Source organism: Peromyscus californicus, unplaced genomic scaffold (genome assembly GCF_007827085.1).
Source record: "Peromyscus californicus insignis strain IS unplaced genomic scaffold, ASM782708v3 Scaffold_7__1_contigs__length_154581171, whole genome shotgun sequence".
Classification (NCBI taxonomy): domain Eukaryota; kingdom Metazoa; phylum Chordata; class Mammalia; order Rodentia; family Cricetidae; genus Peromyscus; species Peromyscus californicus.
Window position 1 is genome coordinate 4402370 of NW_026294595.1, and position 14077 is coordinate 4416446.

Genomic DNA, 14077 nt, shown 5'->3' on the forward strand with positions numbered 1-14077 from the left:
GCACCCCTTTCTAGCCTCCACGGGCATTAGTGCACAGACATACATTCAGGGGAAACAACCATACACATAAAAATAAACCTCAAGTTGTTTTTTTTTTGTTTTGGTTTTTTTTTTTTTTTTTTTTTTTGTGTGTGTGTGTGTGTGTGTGTGTGTGTGTGTGTGTGTGTAAAGGTCCAAGGACAGCTCTGTGGAGCTAGTCCTCTTCTCCCACTTTTACATGACTAGGGATTGAACTTGGGTCACCAGGCTTAAGCACTGTTACTGCTGACTGAGTCCTCTTGCCAGCTTCCATCCTGGAAAGGTTTTTTAAGCCATGAAATCTTTTCCTCAAACATGCCAAAGCTTGGCTTAAAAGTAGAACTGGAGTATAGTTGAGGAGCTGGTTGTGTTGTGCCCAAGCCTGAGGCGTGTTATAGGATCCATGCTTATTATGGAACACAGCTATAATCTCAGTGGGCCTCTCTCTTATGCCCTTGTATTTGCTGTGGGCTTTTGGGTTTCCCACCACCGACTGTGTGTGTTGGACTAAGGGCCTGACACAGAAGTTCTACACACAGATGCTAAATGAATAACATACCAGTTAGACACTGGCAGTAGATCAAAAGGACCTTAACCCGTCTGTGCTCTGCTGTGCTAGAGAGGAGCCATGAGCCCTTTTGGGTTCTTGAGCTATAGCTTTTCCAGACTGAAGTGTGAAATAGGAAATACCGGGGTTGGGGATTTAGCTCAGTGGTAGAGCGCTTGGCTAGCAAGCGCAAGGCCCTGGGTTCGGTCCTCAGCTCTGGAAAAAAAAAAAAAAAAAAGAAATAGGAAATACCAGAATTAAAAGACTTGGAACATAAAAGAACAAAAAGTATCCTTTTGATACTTTGTTACATGTTGAAGTATTAACACTTGTGACAAAAATGAATTAACTTTAAAAAAATGAACAGTGTATTTTATTTAACTATTAAAAGATATTATATGTGGTTTCTATTGGGTATACTGTTGCTGACTTCTGGTTCTTAAGATGATGGAGAATTACCTGACAACCTTTTTAAGATTACAGGGTTTTAGTCCCCCACCTCTGAACTTAGAATGCTTTAGCTTCCTGTTTGTGTGGGATTTGTCTTTGTATGCTCATTTCATCATTTTCTGTGTGTTGGGGTAGAGCTCATAACCACCTTGCACCTGCTAGGCAAGTGTTCTACCACTGAGCTGTGTTCTCAGTGCACCATGTGTTCCAATAAAGATCCCTTGGTGACTCTAAAAGTGTCCATCGCAAACCACCAGCAAACCCTGCCTCTCATTTTATAGTGAGGGAAACAGAGACCTAAATAGCTAGGTGACAGTAAGGCAGCCTTCATTTCAGTATCCTTGGAGTCTGTCCATACAGAAGTTTGCCCACAGTCTTTTGCAAGTGATGGTTATTTAGCCATCCTCTGAAACACTGGATCTTGATTAAAGGTGGGTCTTTTTATTGTGTACAGGTGTTTTGCTTGCATGTATGTCTATACATGTGTGCTTAGTGCCCTTGGAAGCCAGATGAGGGTGTCAGATTCCCTGGAATTGGAGTTACAGATGGTTTCGAGCAACCATGTGGGCGCTGGGAATTGAACCCAGGTCCTCTGCAAGGATAGTATTTGCTCTGAACCTTGGAGCCATCTCTCCAGCCCATGACAGGGAGATTTTGTGGCTGGTTTTGTTTAATCATTTCAGCCTTTGAAAATCAACTTGCTGGTGCTTTCCTAGAATACAATGTCCTCCTGGTCAGAATAACTGTTATTTAGCGTTTCCCAAAATGTCTTGTGTTGAGCCTCTAAAAGTAAATTTTGAGAACAAATTTAATAATTGGGATTGCAGACTTAATGAAAGCTCAGTCCTGAATTACCACCATGATTAGTATAACCTCTTCATCAGAGGCCATGCTGTGTTCCGTGTGACTTGGGGCTGAAACCCTGAAGAAAGAACAGACACACTTACAGTGAAGCTGGGATCAGGTGGGGTTCTCTAACAACAGTAACATAGAAGCTCAGTGTGTTTATTAGGTGCAGCAGAGTGGGAGGGTTACTTGGTCTCGGCAAGAGATGTCTTAGGCAGCCAGTCTCTGACTGTGAACAGGCGGGAGGAGGGAGCTGCAGTTCTCAGTCTCCGTACATATTGGTTCAGTCATTTGTAAACACTCATTTTCCCAAGGGACAGCTTTGCCATCCCTTTTAGCCTGTTTAATGGTTTTGCCAATTTACCATGGGCCAACTGGTCTTGGAATCATCGACAGACCTTGCTCATGTCAAAATACATAAACGGGCAGTGGTAGTGCATACCTTTAATCCCAGTAGAAACAGAGGCAGGAGGATCTCAGTGAGTTTGAGGTCAGCCTGGTCTACAGAGTAAGTTCCAGGACAGCCAGGTCTGTTACACAGAAAAACCCTGTCTCAAAAACAAAAACAAAACACATTCATTCAGAAGTTTACACACTCAGGGCTTCCTCCATTCCCTACAGGCAGCAACAAAACCAACTTTTTCCTCCAGACTTAAGCTCTTTGTGAGCTGATGTGAATGTTTGCAGGTGATTTATCCCTAGTATTCATTGAGGTTCCTTGACATTTTTCAAGATGGCTTAAGAAATTACCAGTTAGCTTTTGTAAAAGTTACCCAGTGTCCTGAGGCTTACCTTTATCCTGTCTTAGAATGGACTGTGCTTTCCTAGTCAGTGTCCTATTTATTCAGGACTGTTGGGTAGTGAGTGGACAAGCACGTCAGTGTAAACCTGCAGCCATAGGTAAGACGAACCCAGTCAAATCTGAAAGTTCTAATAGCCAGAGATATGAAATGCTGCAAGTGGAAGCATAAAGAGATGCTTTACTATCCTTCTATAGCCCAGAAGATCAAGGGAAAAAGAAGCTTGGGTTCTGTCCTAGTATATTTAATGCCATTTTGAGGCCCAACAAATTACATTTTTCTGTCTGTGCTTTGGTTTTCTTAGCACTCCAGAGGGGACTATGGAGAGCCTCTTTAGGGGGACTGATTCTCCTTTAGGGTGTCCAGGTCACACTAACCTTCTTGGTTTTTCTCTTCAAGGGTCAGATGACTTGTCTGCAAAGCTGTGGGATGTAAGCACAGGACAGTGTGTTTACGGCATCCAGACCCACACTTGTGCAGCTGTGAAGTTTGATGAACAGAAGCTTGTGACAGGCTCCTTTGACAACACCGTGGCCTGCTGGGAATGGAGTTCCGGAGCCAGGACACAACATTTCCGGGGGCACACGGGGGCGGGTGGGTTCTTCTTTTTCGAGGGTCTTTACAGTTACTGTAGCCATGCCCTTTAAGATCCAGAGTCCCACACTTTAAGCTGTTCGTTTGTTGCTTGCTTGCTTGAACCTCTGCTTTTCTCTCCTTTCTCACCCACTGCAGCTGTCTCCCTCCATTTCAGTTACTTGTATTTGGAATGTTGTCCACAAGTTTCCTTTTCCTTAGCCTTCAAAACACTCTTTTATGTACCTGTATACAGGAAGGAATAGCTGTCCTTTCCCAGTTTATTTTTCTTTCTGCACAGTCGGTCACATTTACTTTTAGTGGACTCCATACTGTCACACTTAGACATTCAGACCACTCCATTTATTTATTTAGAGCTGAAAAACCCTTGGGCAAAAGGTAGTTCACAGATTCTATCCACAGAGTGCATCCAGTTAGTACTTGGCTGCTAAGTGAGGAAAACAAGGAACATCCTGGGACTAACAGGAAAGAATTTTCTGTTCTAGAATGTTGTATGTATGAACAGAGGAGAACACTCCTGTCATGCACGTAATCATAGTGACTACTTCACCTCCTGATCCTAAGCTCCATAGGTCAGGGATTCTGCCTATCTTGTTTACTCTTACATCCCGAGTTCCTTACAGTGTACCTGGTACTTAGTATTTCTTTAAACCTAGCTCTTCTGCTGCTAAACAACCCCCCTCAACTATCCTTATATATTAAAAAAAAAAAGATTTAATTTCTCATCTATTTGTTTTAGAAGTTTATAGCTGGGCGTGGTGGTTCAAGCCTTTAATCCCAGCACTTGGGGGGGCGGGCAGAGGCAGGCAGATCTCTGAGTTTGGGGTCATTCTGGTCTACAGAGTGAGTTCCAGGACAGCCAGGGCGACACGAGAAACCAGCCTCAAAAAACAAACAAAAAAGAAGTCTATGGTTTAGTATTGACCCCATCCACTAAACAGAGTAATACTACGTGGCACAAGGATACCAGCTTCTAGGTGATTTCATTCCTTACCAGTTTTAGGGGTCCTGCTCTAAATGTTCAGCTGCCGTTTCTTGACACTGCTGTGCCTTTTAATCCATGCCTTCCTGTCCCCTGCCTGTAGTACTGTTTCTTCATAAGCTCTGTGCAGTCCAGTCTCGGAGATTTCATCTTCTGAATTCCTCTCCGATAGCCCTGGCAGAGCAGTCATCCTCGTCAGTGTTGCTCTAGCAAGAGTAACCTCTTTAAAACAAAAAACCGAAAACCTTGTCCCTCACAGTTTCCTGAAGGAAGGGAAGGGCCAGCATCTTCATCTCTAGGTTCCCAATGTCCTTTTGAGTCTGGTAAACATTCACCGCATGTCCTGAACTAATGAGTTACTAGGTGTACAACTTGAAGAAATTTAGACACTGTAGACTGACTAAGTCTGACCTCTGAGATCCTTGTTTTTCTCTGCCATGGCCTTTCTGGAGCCTGAGTATCGTTCTGTAGATTATTTTCTTCACACTGCAGGTCTTAGAAGGGATGCCTGGCCTGTGCTGGTGTTTTCCCATAAATAGATAAAATGTCTGTAGTGCCAAGCAGGCAGCCCTCAGAAGGGATGCCATCATTTCCACCCCACTGAAGTTGACACAGAGTGTGTTCGCTCAAGGTTTTCTCAACCTTAGGATAAGCGATAATAACAACAGTTTTAAGCCGGGCGGTGGTGGCGCCAGCCTTTAATCCCAGCACTCGGAAGGCAGAGCCAGGCAGATCTCTGTGAGTTCGAGGCCAGTCTGGTCTACAAAGGGAGATCCAAGACAGACTCCAAAGCGACACAGAGAAACCCTGTCTCGCAAAACCAAAAAATAATAACAGTTTTGAAATAGATTTTCTTTGTATCATAAAATTGCTGGTTGAATAGTTCAATTCTTTTTTTTTAATATTCTTTTTTTTTTCTTTTTAAGATTTATTTATTATGTATACAGTATTCTGCCTTTATGTGTCCTTGCAGGCCAGAAGAGGGTACCAGATCTCATTACAGGAGGCTGTGAGCCACCATGTGGTTGTGGGAATTAACTCAGAACCTCTGGAAGAGCAGTCAGTGCTCTTAACTGCTGAGCCATCTCTCCTGCCCCGAATAGTTCAATTCTTAATGTGCTCTGGTTAGGTAACAAGTTATGACTGTTTTTACTGATGTCAGTAAAGTGTTTTAACTTGGATTGTGTTGTGTGCACTAGTGTTCAGTGTGGACTACAGTGATGAACTGGATATTTTGGTGAGTGGCTCTGCAGACTTCGCTGTGAAAGTATGGGCTTTATCTGCTGGGACATGCCTGAACACACTCACTGGGCATACTGAATGGGTCACCAAGGTAGGAAGACCAGGGAATGTCCCTGGTGTCTAGCTCCTCACTGGTGGGGAATGGAGGATGGTAGACCTTGGGTATATTGTAGATGAATCATAGCAGAACAAATGCACTCAAAGAGCATGGTGGTATACCATAGTGACCAGCATGTAAGAGCCGCTTAGATAATCCAACAGATTATCTGGGTGTAGTGGTACTTGTCTATAATCCTGGCACTTAAAAGGCTGAGGCAGAAGTACCTTGAGTACAAGGCCAGCAGCTTGGGCTACATAAAGAAAGATACCTTCTTTGATTCAGACTGTAATTTTCATTTTGAAAAGTAAGTGTTAGGGTTGTAGTGGCACACACCTTTACTCCCAGCACAAACATGGAAGGCAAAGGCAAGAGGATCTCTGAGTTCAAAGCCAGAGCGAGTTCCAGGACAGCCAGGGCTACACAGAGAAATCCTGTCTCAAAAACAAACCAGAAACCCCTGAAAAGTAAGTGTTGCAAACTAGCTCAGTGGTAGAGTGCTTGCCTAGCATGAGGCTCTGGGTTTGATATTCAAGACTACAGATAGCCTCCCCCCCCCTCCCCAAAAAGAGCAATGACTAAACAAAACCACCATCACCAACAACAAAAAAAGTACAATGTTTGCAAAATGAGAGAGGGAGGGGCTGGGTGTAGCTCAGTGGTCAAGGTCCTATGATCAAGCACCACCATGACAAAAATATAAGGAGAGCAAAGAAGAAAAATAGGTTAACAGAATATTGTAACGTCTTATTTTCAAAACAAAACTGTGTTTCAAATGTAGTATTAGTGATAGATATATTGTGCAGACACATTTCTTGAGCTTATTATACTCTTTTTCCAAGAGGCTAGGGATGTAGAAGTAAACAAAATAGACCTTAGCCTGATCTGATGGATTTTAATCTCATAGAAATGGTTACTAAGTAGTAATTTCACAAATAAGTGCTGTCTAATTGCAAATTACTTATATGAAGGAGAAGTACAGTGTGGTATAAAAAAGTCTAGGAAGTAATTAGGAAAAGCTTTTTGAGAAGGGCCAAAAAGGTGACTAGGAGATGGCTGTGGAAAGGGCAGGTAGAGCATTTCAGAAAGTGTGGTTTATATATGCATGTGCTCCAGGATAGGAAGACTTGAAGAAGGCCAATGCAGCCATGCTGTAGAGATGAAAGCTGGCCTGATGAAGAGTTAATGGGCCATAGTAAGGTTTGTAGATACTAGAAATGTATTATGAAAACTATTGGAAGTTATGGTTTAAGGTCTGATGTGATTTGTGTATGATAAACACAATTTGAATGTGGAAAGCTGAGAGATTAGAGATACATAAACATGTCTACAAGATGCCCAGTTAGGTTTAGCCTAAGCAAAAGATGCAATGGCTTTGATTTGTGTGGCAATGCATGACGGATCTATCTTTAATATAAAGTCACCTAAAGTTACTCATTCATTGTAGGACAGAAAGAAGACTCAGAAAGGCTTGCCAGGTTTTAGATTGGGTGGGCAATCTAAAATTTTTTCTGAATAGGTAAAAGTAAAGATCGGGTGGTTTGTGAGAAGATAGGTAACTGCTGGGCACATTCACTTATTGAACAGTGAAGTTATATATCATAGGCAACCCTAGTGGATGTGGGCTCAGGATTATATCCGTGATGTGGACAAGTTCCTCCTCTGTTCATGACCTGAACTCTGTCATCTGCTACATTCTTAGGCACATTAAATAAGATTGTTGGGGCAGCATTGAGCAGAGGTGCCTGATGCCTGCTAGCAGGTCTGCCTGGTCTAGTTGCTTCTATATCTCAGGTTTCTGAATGGTTGTGCTGATCTATTTAAAGATTACTAGGACCTAATAGTAACAGACGACTCCAAGCACTGTGGAATTTTGTCTTTTCCTGTTACTATTATTTGCATGGTTCTGTTTCATCTTCACTGTATTTATATGAAGTAAGGCACTTTACCTTCTATCTTACAAATGAGTAAACTGAGAAGCAGTGAGTCTGGGGTACAGCGCCGTGGAAAGGTGCTTAGCATGTGGGAAGCTCTGGGTTCAGTCTCCAGCACTAAGGAGCAGCATTCCGCTGTGCGGCTGTGCGGTCTTCTCCAGGGCTGCAGTTAGCAGATCTCAGAGACAGACTGCAGGTTCTTATTCTGAGCCTGGCGATTTTCCTTTGTGGTGCACATGCTCCTGAAAACAGACTGTGTCCATCTATATCTGTGTGCACAGTTTATGCTCCTTGTTAGTGAGTTTATTTATTTTTAAGGACTGGGTCTTTTTAGGTAGCCCTGGTTGACATGGACTCACTGTGTAAACCATGCTGGCCTTGTTTTCACAGAGATCTGCATGTTTTTTCCTTCCATGTGCTGGGATTAAAGGCATGCACTACCACACTTGGCTCTTTACATTTAAATCACATTGTGTGTGCGTGTGTGTGTATCTGTGTCTATATGTAATAACAGCAGTAATAATAAAGATAATGCAGTATTGAGGGTCAAATTGGAACCTTGTGTATGGTAGGCAAGTATTTCACCACTGAACTATACCCTAAGTGTGCACTTTACAATTTTAAAAGTTAATCCTGTTAGCACTTCCAAACTAAAAATAAGAGTGAATGCTCCCAATACTGGACATTGAGATACAGTCAGTAACAGAATCTGGTTGTAGGAAAAATGTTAAGAATTAACCTAATAATAGAGTTCCATATTATATGTTCTAGCATATCATATCAATTCAAGCTCATTTTCCTATTTTAATTTTAAAACAATAGTATAGGAACAGAGTGGTAAGTTTTTTGTATAATGTAGATGTTTATGCTTTTAGGTGGTTTTGCAGAAGTGCAAAGTCAAGTCTCTCTTGCACAGCCCTGGAGACTACATCCTCTTAAGTGCAGACAAATATGAAATCAAGGTAAGTCTTCTCCCTCCATAATTTATCTCATCAAAGAAGAAAATAGCATATAAAGAAAACTAGAAAGGTATGACAAAGGGAGATGACTGCAAGGGAGATCTTAGTCCAAATCATTATACCCATTGGAAATGGTATGACTCATCCCTCATATGCCAGGCAGGTTCTGTGGTTTGTAAACAAAGACATCCAGGAGGCTGGTGAGAGTCAGTACCTGAGTTTAGATCTCCAGCACCCATTAAAAAGGCCAGGAATCAGCCGGGCGGTGGTGGCTCACGCCTTTAATCCCAGCACTCAAGAGGCAGAGGCAGGCGGATCTCTGTGAGTTCGAGGCCAGCCTGGACTACAGAGTGAGATCCAGGAAAGGTGCAAAGTTACACAGAGAAACCCTGTCTTGAAAAACCAAAAAAAAAAAAAAGGCCAGGAATGGTGGTGCACACCTGTAATTGCAGTGTGAGGAGGCAGAGATAAGAGGATCCCTGGGTTGAAAAGTAAATAAATACACATATAAGTGTGCAGATAACACATACACCTTAGCTAGGTGATGGTGGCACATGTTTTTAATCCCAGCACTTGGGAGAGAGGGACAGGCAGATCTAAGTTCAAAGACAGCCTGGTCTACAAAATGAGATCCAAGACAGCCAGGGCTACACAGAGAAACCCTATCTTGAAAAACCAAAAAAGAGAAAGAGGATCTTTGGGACTTGCTGGCCAGCTAATGTAGCCAAATCGATGGGCTGCAATTCTGTGAGAGACCCTAGGGTAGACAGTAATTGAGGAGGACACCAACATCAACCTCTGGCTTCCACACCTGGCTTTCACACCTGTGTACACACAAAGGAGGAAGCACTGAAAATTGTTTTCCACACATTCTTACTGTTTATTTGATTTTATATTTTGAAAGGGCTCAGCCACATAGCCCAGATTGACCTCAAACTTGCAGTCCTCCTGCCTCAGCATCCTAAGCAGTAAGACTCTTTTAAGGCTTATACCTCCTACCTTCTTCAGTTCTTAGATCTAAACTATAAAAAGAAACATTGATTTAAGAATTTACAAGACATTCATGTTTTTGTTGTTGTTGTTGTTGTTGTTGTTTTGAGACAGGGTTTCTCTGTATAAAGGCCCTGGCTGTCCTGGAACTCACTGTGTAGACCAGGCTGGCCTCGAACTCAAAAGACCTGTCTGCCTCTGCCTCCTAAGTGCTGGTATTAAAGGTGTGTATCACCACTACCCAGCTGATACTGTTTTTATTGCATTTTTAAACCACCTTTGTGGTAGGCATTATCATCGTTCAGAGAGGTTAAATATTTTACCTATGATCACATAAAATCAGGACTTAAACCTGTGACTCTTGACTAGACAAGGATTCTTGACCCTGTATCTCCTTTGTGTCTGTTAGCAGATGCCACTTTTTTCTCTTCAAGCCATGATGTATAAGCACTAGCTTTTCTTTAGTAATAGGATCAATCATCTTCCCTTCTTTTTTCTTTTTTTGTAGATTTGGCCAATTGGGAGAGAAATCAACTGTAAGTGCTTAAAGACCTTGTCCGTCTCTGAGGATAGAAGTATCTGCCTGCAACCAAGACTTCATTTTGATGGAAAATACATTGTCTGTAGTTCAGCACTTGGTCTGTACCAGTGGGACTTTGCCAGTTATGATATTCTCAGGTAATGTTTCCTTGGGCCATGTGCTCTGCCTTTGAAAGTCTGTATGGTTCAGTAATGTAAAGAGGAGGTCTTCTTTTGGGAAGTACTACATCAGTTAACAACGGGGTTGTATATATTAAATAATGCACTCAGGCAAATGTTTTAGAAGCATGTGAGAGTGTCATATGCTGAAACCTAAAGATCAAGGTTCTAATCCCTCCCTTACTCTGAATCATGAGCCCCTTCTTCCCTTTCAGGATTCAAAACCTTTTTCTGGAAAATGAGAGATGTAGATGAGAAGACCTTTCCAACCTCCTTCAGGTCTAATATGTTAAGTTTGACTTCATCATCAGTTGAACTTATGCATTGTTATTTGGTCCTGACTCCCAGTGGAGTCTAGTCAGTAAGTTGCCTTCTGTTGACTAGTGACTAGTTAAACTATGATTCACTTCCTTCCAAAGAAATTTTATATAAGAGTTTCAATGACAATTTTGTGCCCCACTGAATACTGTTAACCCCTTCCTAGGAATTAGAAGTTTATGTTGGCATGTTTGAGTACTGTATGATAAATTAGAGAATTTACTTTGATAAAAGACTTGAATTTAGGCACCAAAGTCTTAGGATCTTTGGCACCTCTCATGCCAAAGATCTGTATCATCTCCTATGGTCTGTGTGTTTTTTGTCTAAATTTCTCAATTCTGTGCCTTAGTTTTCTCATTTATAAATGAAATGCTAAATGCTTGTGGTGAGGACCTGGTCCAGGAGCTGACAAATCTTTATTAGTAATAACTCAGAAGTCCTTTATTAAGGACTGTTTGAATTTGTTTAGTCTCCTGTACTGTATACCTATTAACAATTCAATTAGTGTTTTGTAGCATAATTCAGGAAACACTGAATAGAATAAAAAATAGAATAGAAAAAACTGAATATTGTTGTCAGTGTTTTTATTATGACAAATACATTCAAAGTCAGCTTATATAGGATCTGATTATAATCCTGTGAATATGACTATGATGAGCTCCGGCTCTCTGGTCTTAGCTACAGCCTCTTTGCGTCTGAGTCATGGAATAATTAGCTAGGTTTCAGAGCTGTCAGAATCGTTTCTAGGGTGATCGCACTTTGAGAAAAGGATAAAAGCAGCCTAAAAATGTAAGGGCCCTATATTCCACATCTCCTAGTCCAGCATTCATCCAGCCATGACTGTATTGCCCAGTGGGCATCAGCTTAATGTACTAAGAAGCCAAGGGCACCACAAGTGCTGTCCTCTCATAACTTGAGAGGTGGAAGCAGAAGAATCTGGAGTTCAGAGTAATAACCTTAGCTACACAGTGAATTTGAAGGTCAGCTATGTGAGTACCTGTCTCAAAAAACAAAAAGAATCTGTGAGAGCAGAGTGAGTAACGGCGCTTTCTACCAAGCCTGCCCACATGAGTTGGATTCCCAGACCCAGAAGGTGGAAGGAGAGGGCTGACTGCTACAAGTTGTCCTCTGACCTAGGCACTGAGTCCTTGTGTCAGTGCTTCCTACCCAGAATGGGGTCCCTAGAGTCCTACAGCAAAGTTCCGTTGATGTTTTAGAGTGTGGACATACTAGCTTTAAGTAATGAACCTGAATGATTGTTTGCTGGTAGGAAGTGCTAGGTTTAAAGTTGAAAGGAGACAATTTTTTTTTGTTTGTTTGTTTTTTGTTTTTCGAGACAGGGTTTCTCTGTGTAGCTTTGCGCCTTTCCTGGGACTCACTTGGTAGCCCAGGCTGGCCTCAAACTCACAGAGATCCACCTGCCTCTGCCTCCCGAGTGCTGGGATTAAAGGCGTGCGCCACCACCGCTCGGCGAAAGGAGACAATTTTATCTCTGCCTTTTTCCACCTCCAAACACACAAGAGACCTTTTCTGAAAACCTAGCACAAATCCTGTAGCCTCAGTTCCTAGGACCTTTCTAAGTGGTTTTTTTGTTGTTGTTGGTTTTTTTTTTTTTTTTTTTTTGGTTTTTCGAGACAGGGTTTCTCTGTGTAGCTTTGCGCCTTTCCTGGAACTCACTCTGTAGACCAGGCTGGCCTTGAACTCACAGAGATCCGCCTGTCTCTGCCTCCCGAGTGCTGGGATTAAAGGCGTGCGCCACCACCGCCCCCTTTCTAGTTTTGAGGCTAACTAGTGAGAGAGAGAGAAAGAGGAGGAGGGAGGGAGGGAGGGAGGGAGAGAGAGAGAGAACAAATGGCAGCGTGTTGTACTTTAGCTGGAAAGTCTGTAATCTTCAACAACCGGGGCCCAAACTGCCCGTAGGGATGGATTTCTAGTTGCACTTCCGAAACAACGGTCAGAATTAGAGCCCTGCATGCCTGTCAAGTCCTGTAGTCTATTCTGCATTCTGCAACATTGTATTTTAATCTTGGGAACTAACTCTTCACAACCTAGTTTCCACAGACATCCTGTTTTGAATTGAGGGTACTGGGTCTACCACAATTTCCTTTTGGTGTCTTATATGAATTTTGTGTTTGAACACCTACCTGTGAGTCAAGCATAATGATGTACACTGGGAAGCAGCAGAAACATTAAACCAAAGTCATGGATTGACTGACCAGAAGAGGGAAGACCGACGGGCAATAGCCATTACAGGGCTGGGTGTCTCTCGGCGACAGACATCTGCCTAGTTTGTATGAGGCTTTGGGCTTAACTCCCAACCATAAAACAAACTAATAAAATACAAAGTTTTTTCTTTCACTTTTTTATTATGTACAAAAATGTCAGTGACCAGATGAAGTGTTTGACAGTGTTATCTAAATGCTGTTCTTGAATATTCCAGTTTTTTTCCATTTTCAGTCCAGGTTAGTTCATGCTCTGGTCTAGTTTTCACACCAAGGACCAGCAATTTTTGACTATTTTACTAGTCTCATAGAATATTATCCTAGAAGGTGTTTTTCCCCCCCTCAAGACAGGGTTTCTTGTGCAGCCCTGGTTGTCCTAGACGTCACTCTGTAGACCAGGCTGGCATCGAACTCAGAGATCCGCCTCCCTCTGCCTGGGATTGAAGGCATCCACCACCATGCCTGACTCAGTTTCCTTTGTATCAAAACTTCTCACTAGCTCTAAATTTGCTTAGGCGTTTAAGTGTCGACAGCAAAGCTGCCTTCTGCTTCCTGATCCCGACTCTCCTTCTTGTAGGGTCATCAAGACACCTGAAGTAGCGAACTTGGCCTTGCTTGGCTTTGGAGATGTCTTTGCCCTGCTGTTTGACAACCACTACCTGTACATCATGGACTTGAGGACAGAGAGCCTAATTAGCCGCTGGCCTCTGCCAGAGTACAGGAAATCAAAGCGGGGCTCCAGCTTCCTGGCAGGGGAAGCGTCTTGGCTGAACGGACTGGATGGGCACAATGACACGGGCTTGGTCTTCGCCACCAGCATGCCTGACCACAGTATTCACCTGGTCTTGTGGAAGGAGCACGGTTGACACCAAGAGCTACCGTCGCTGACTGGCTTTGGGTGCCAGGGCTGCGGGGTTTGGGTGCAACATCTGTGGCAGCCAACTGCATGAACCAAAGTTCTCACCTAAAGGTATCATCACGCAGTGCACAATCATTTATCTCTGTTTGCCAGGGGCCAGGGCTGGGGCGGGAGGGCTTGTTTTACTGACATACACCGCAGCATGCTAATGAGGTACACCATTGACTTACTTCATTTGTACTTAGTTACGTTGGTCAGTATAAGAGGTTGCATTTTTGGATTTATCTTTCTGAGTGGAATATTGAGTAAAGAAAGTTAAATGATTCATTAATCTGCTAACTGGTTGCCTATAAAATCACATGGAGTCTGTTATTAAAGCTTTTACCCATGGCCTTTGTTTGAAATTGAAGCAAAGGTGCTCTGATGTTGTTATAGCAACTTTGCTCACATGAGGCTTGGATTTTACAAGAGCCATTGTTAAAAGACCACTCCGTCCTGTGACATTCATTAACTTTCTCTA

General features: G+C 42.6%; 1 protein-coding gene across 2 annotated transcripts in view; it reads left to right on the top strand.

The window, feature by feature from the left end:
* Fbxw2 (F-box and WD repeat domain containing 2) overlaps nucleotides 1–13947 on the top strand; it is a 28103-nt gene extending 14156 nt beyond the window's left edge. For both annotated transcript variants that reach the window (XM_052722907.1, XM_052722908.1), the window contains 5 exons: nucleotides 3061–3255; nucleotides 5437–5570; nucleotides 8386–8472; nucleotides 9968–10137; nucleotides 13276–13947. In XM_052722907.1, the coding sequence (XP_052578867.1) occupies nucleotides 3061–3255; nucleotides 5437–5570; nucleotides 8386–8472; nucleotides 9968–10137; nucleotides 13276–13564 (875 nt within the window). In that variant the 3' untranslated portion in view covers nucleotides 13565–13947. The remainder of the gene's footprint in view (nucleotides 1–3060; nucleotides 3256–5436; nucleotides 5571–8385; nucleotides 8473–9967; nucleotides 10138–13275) is intronic.
* Nucleotides 13948–14077: the final 130 nt, after the last annotated feature.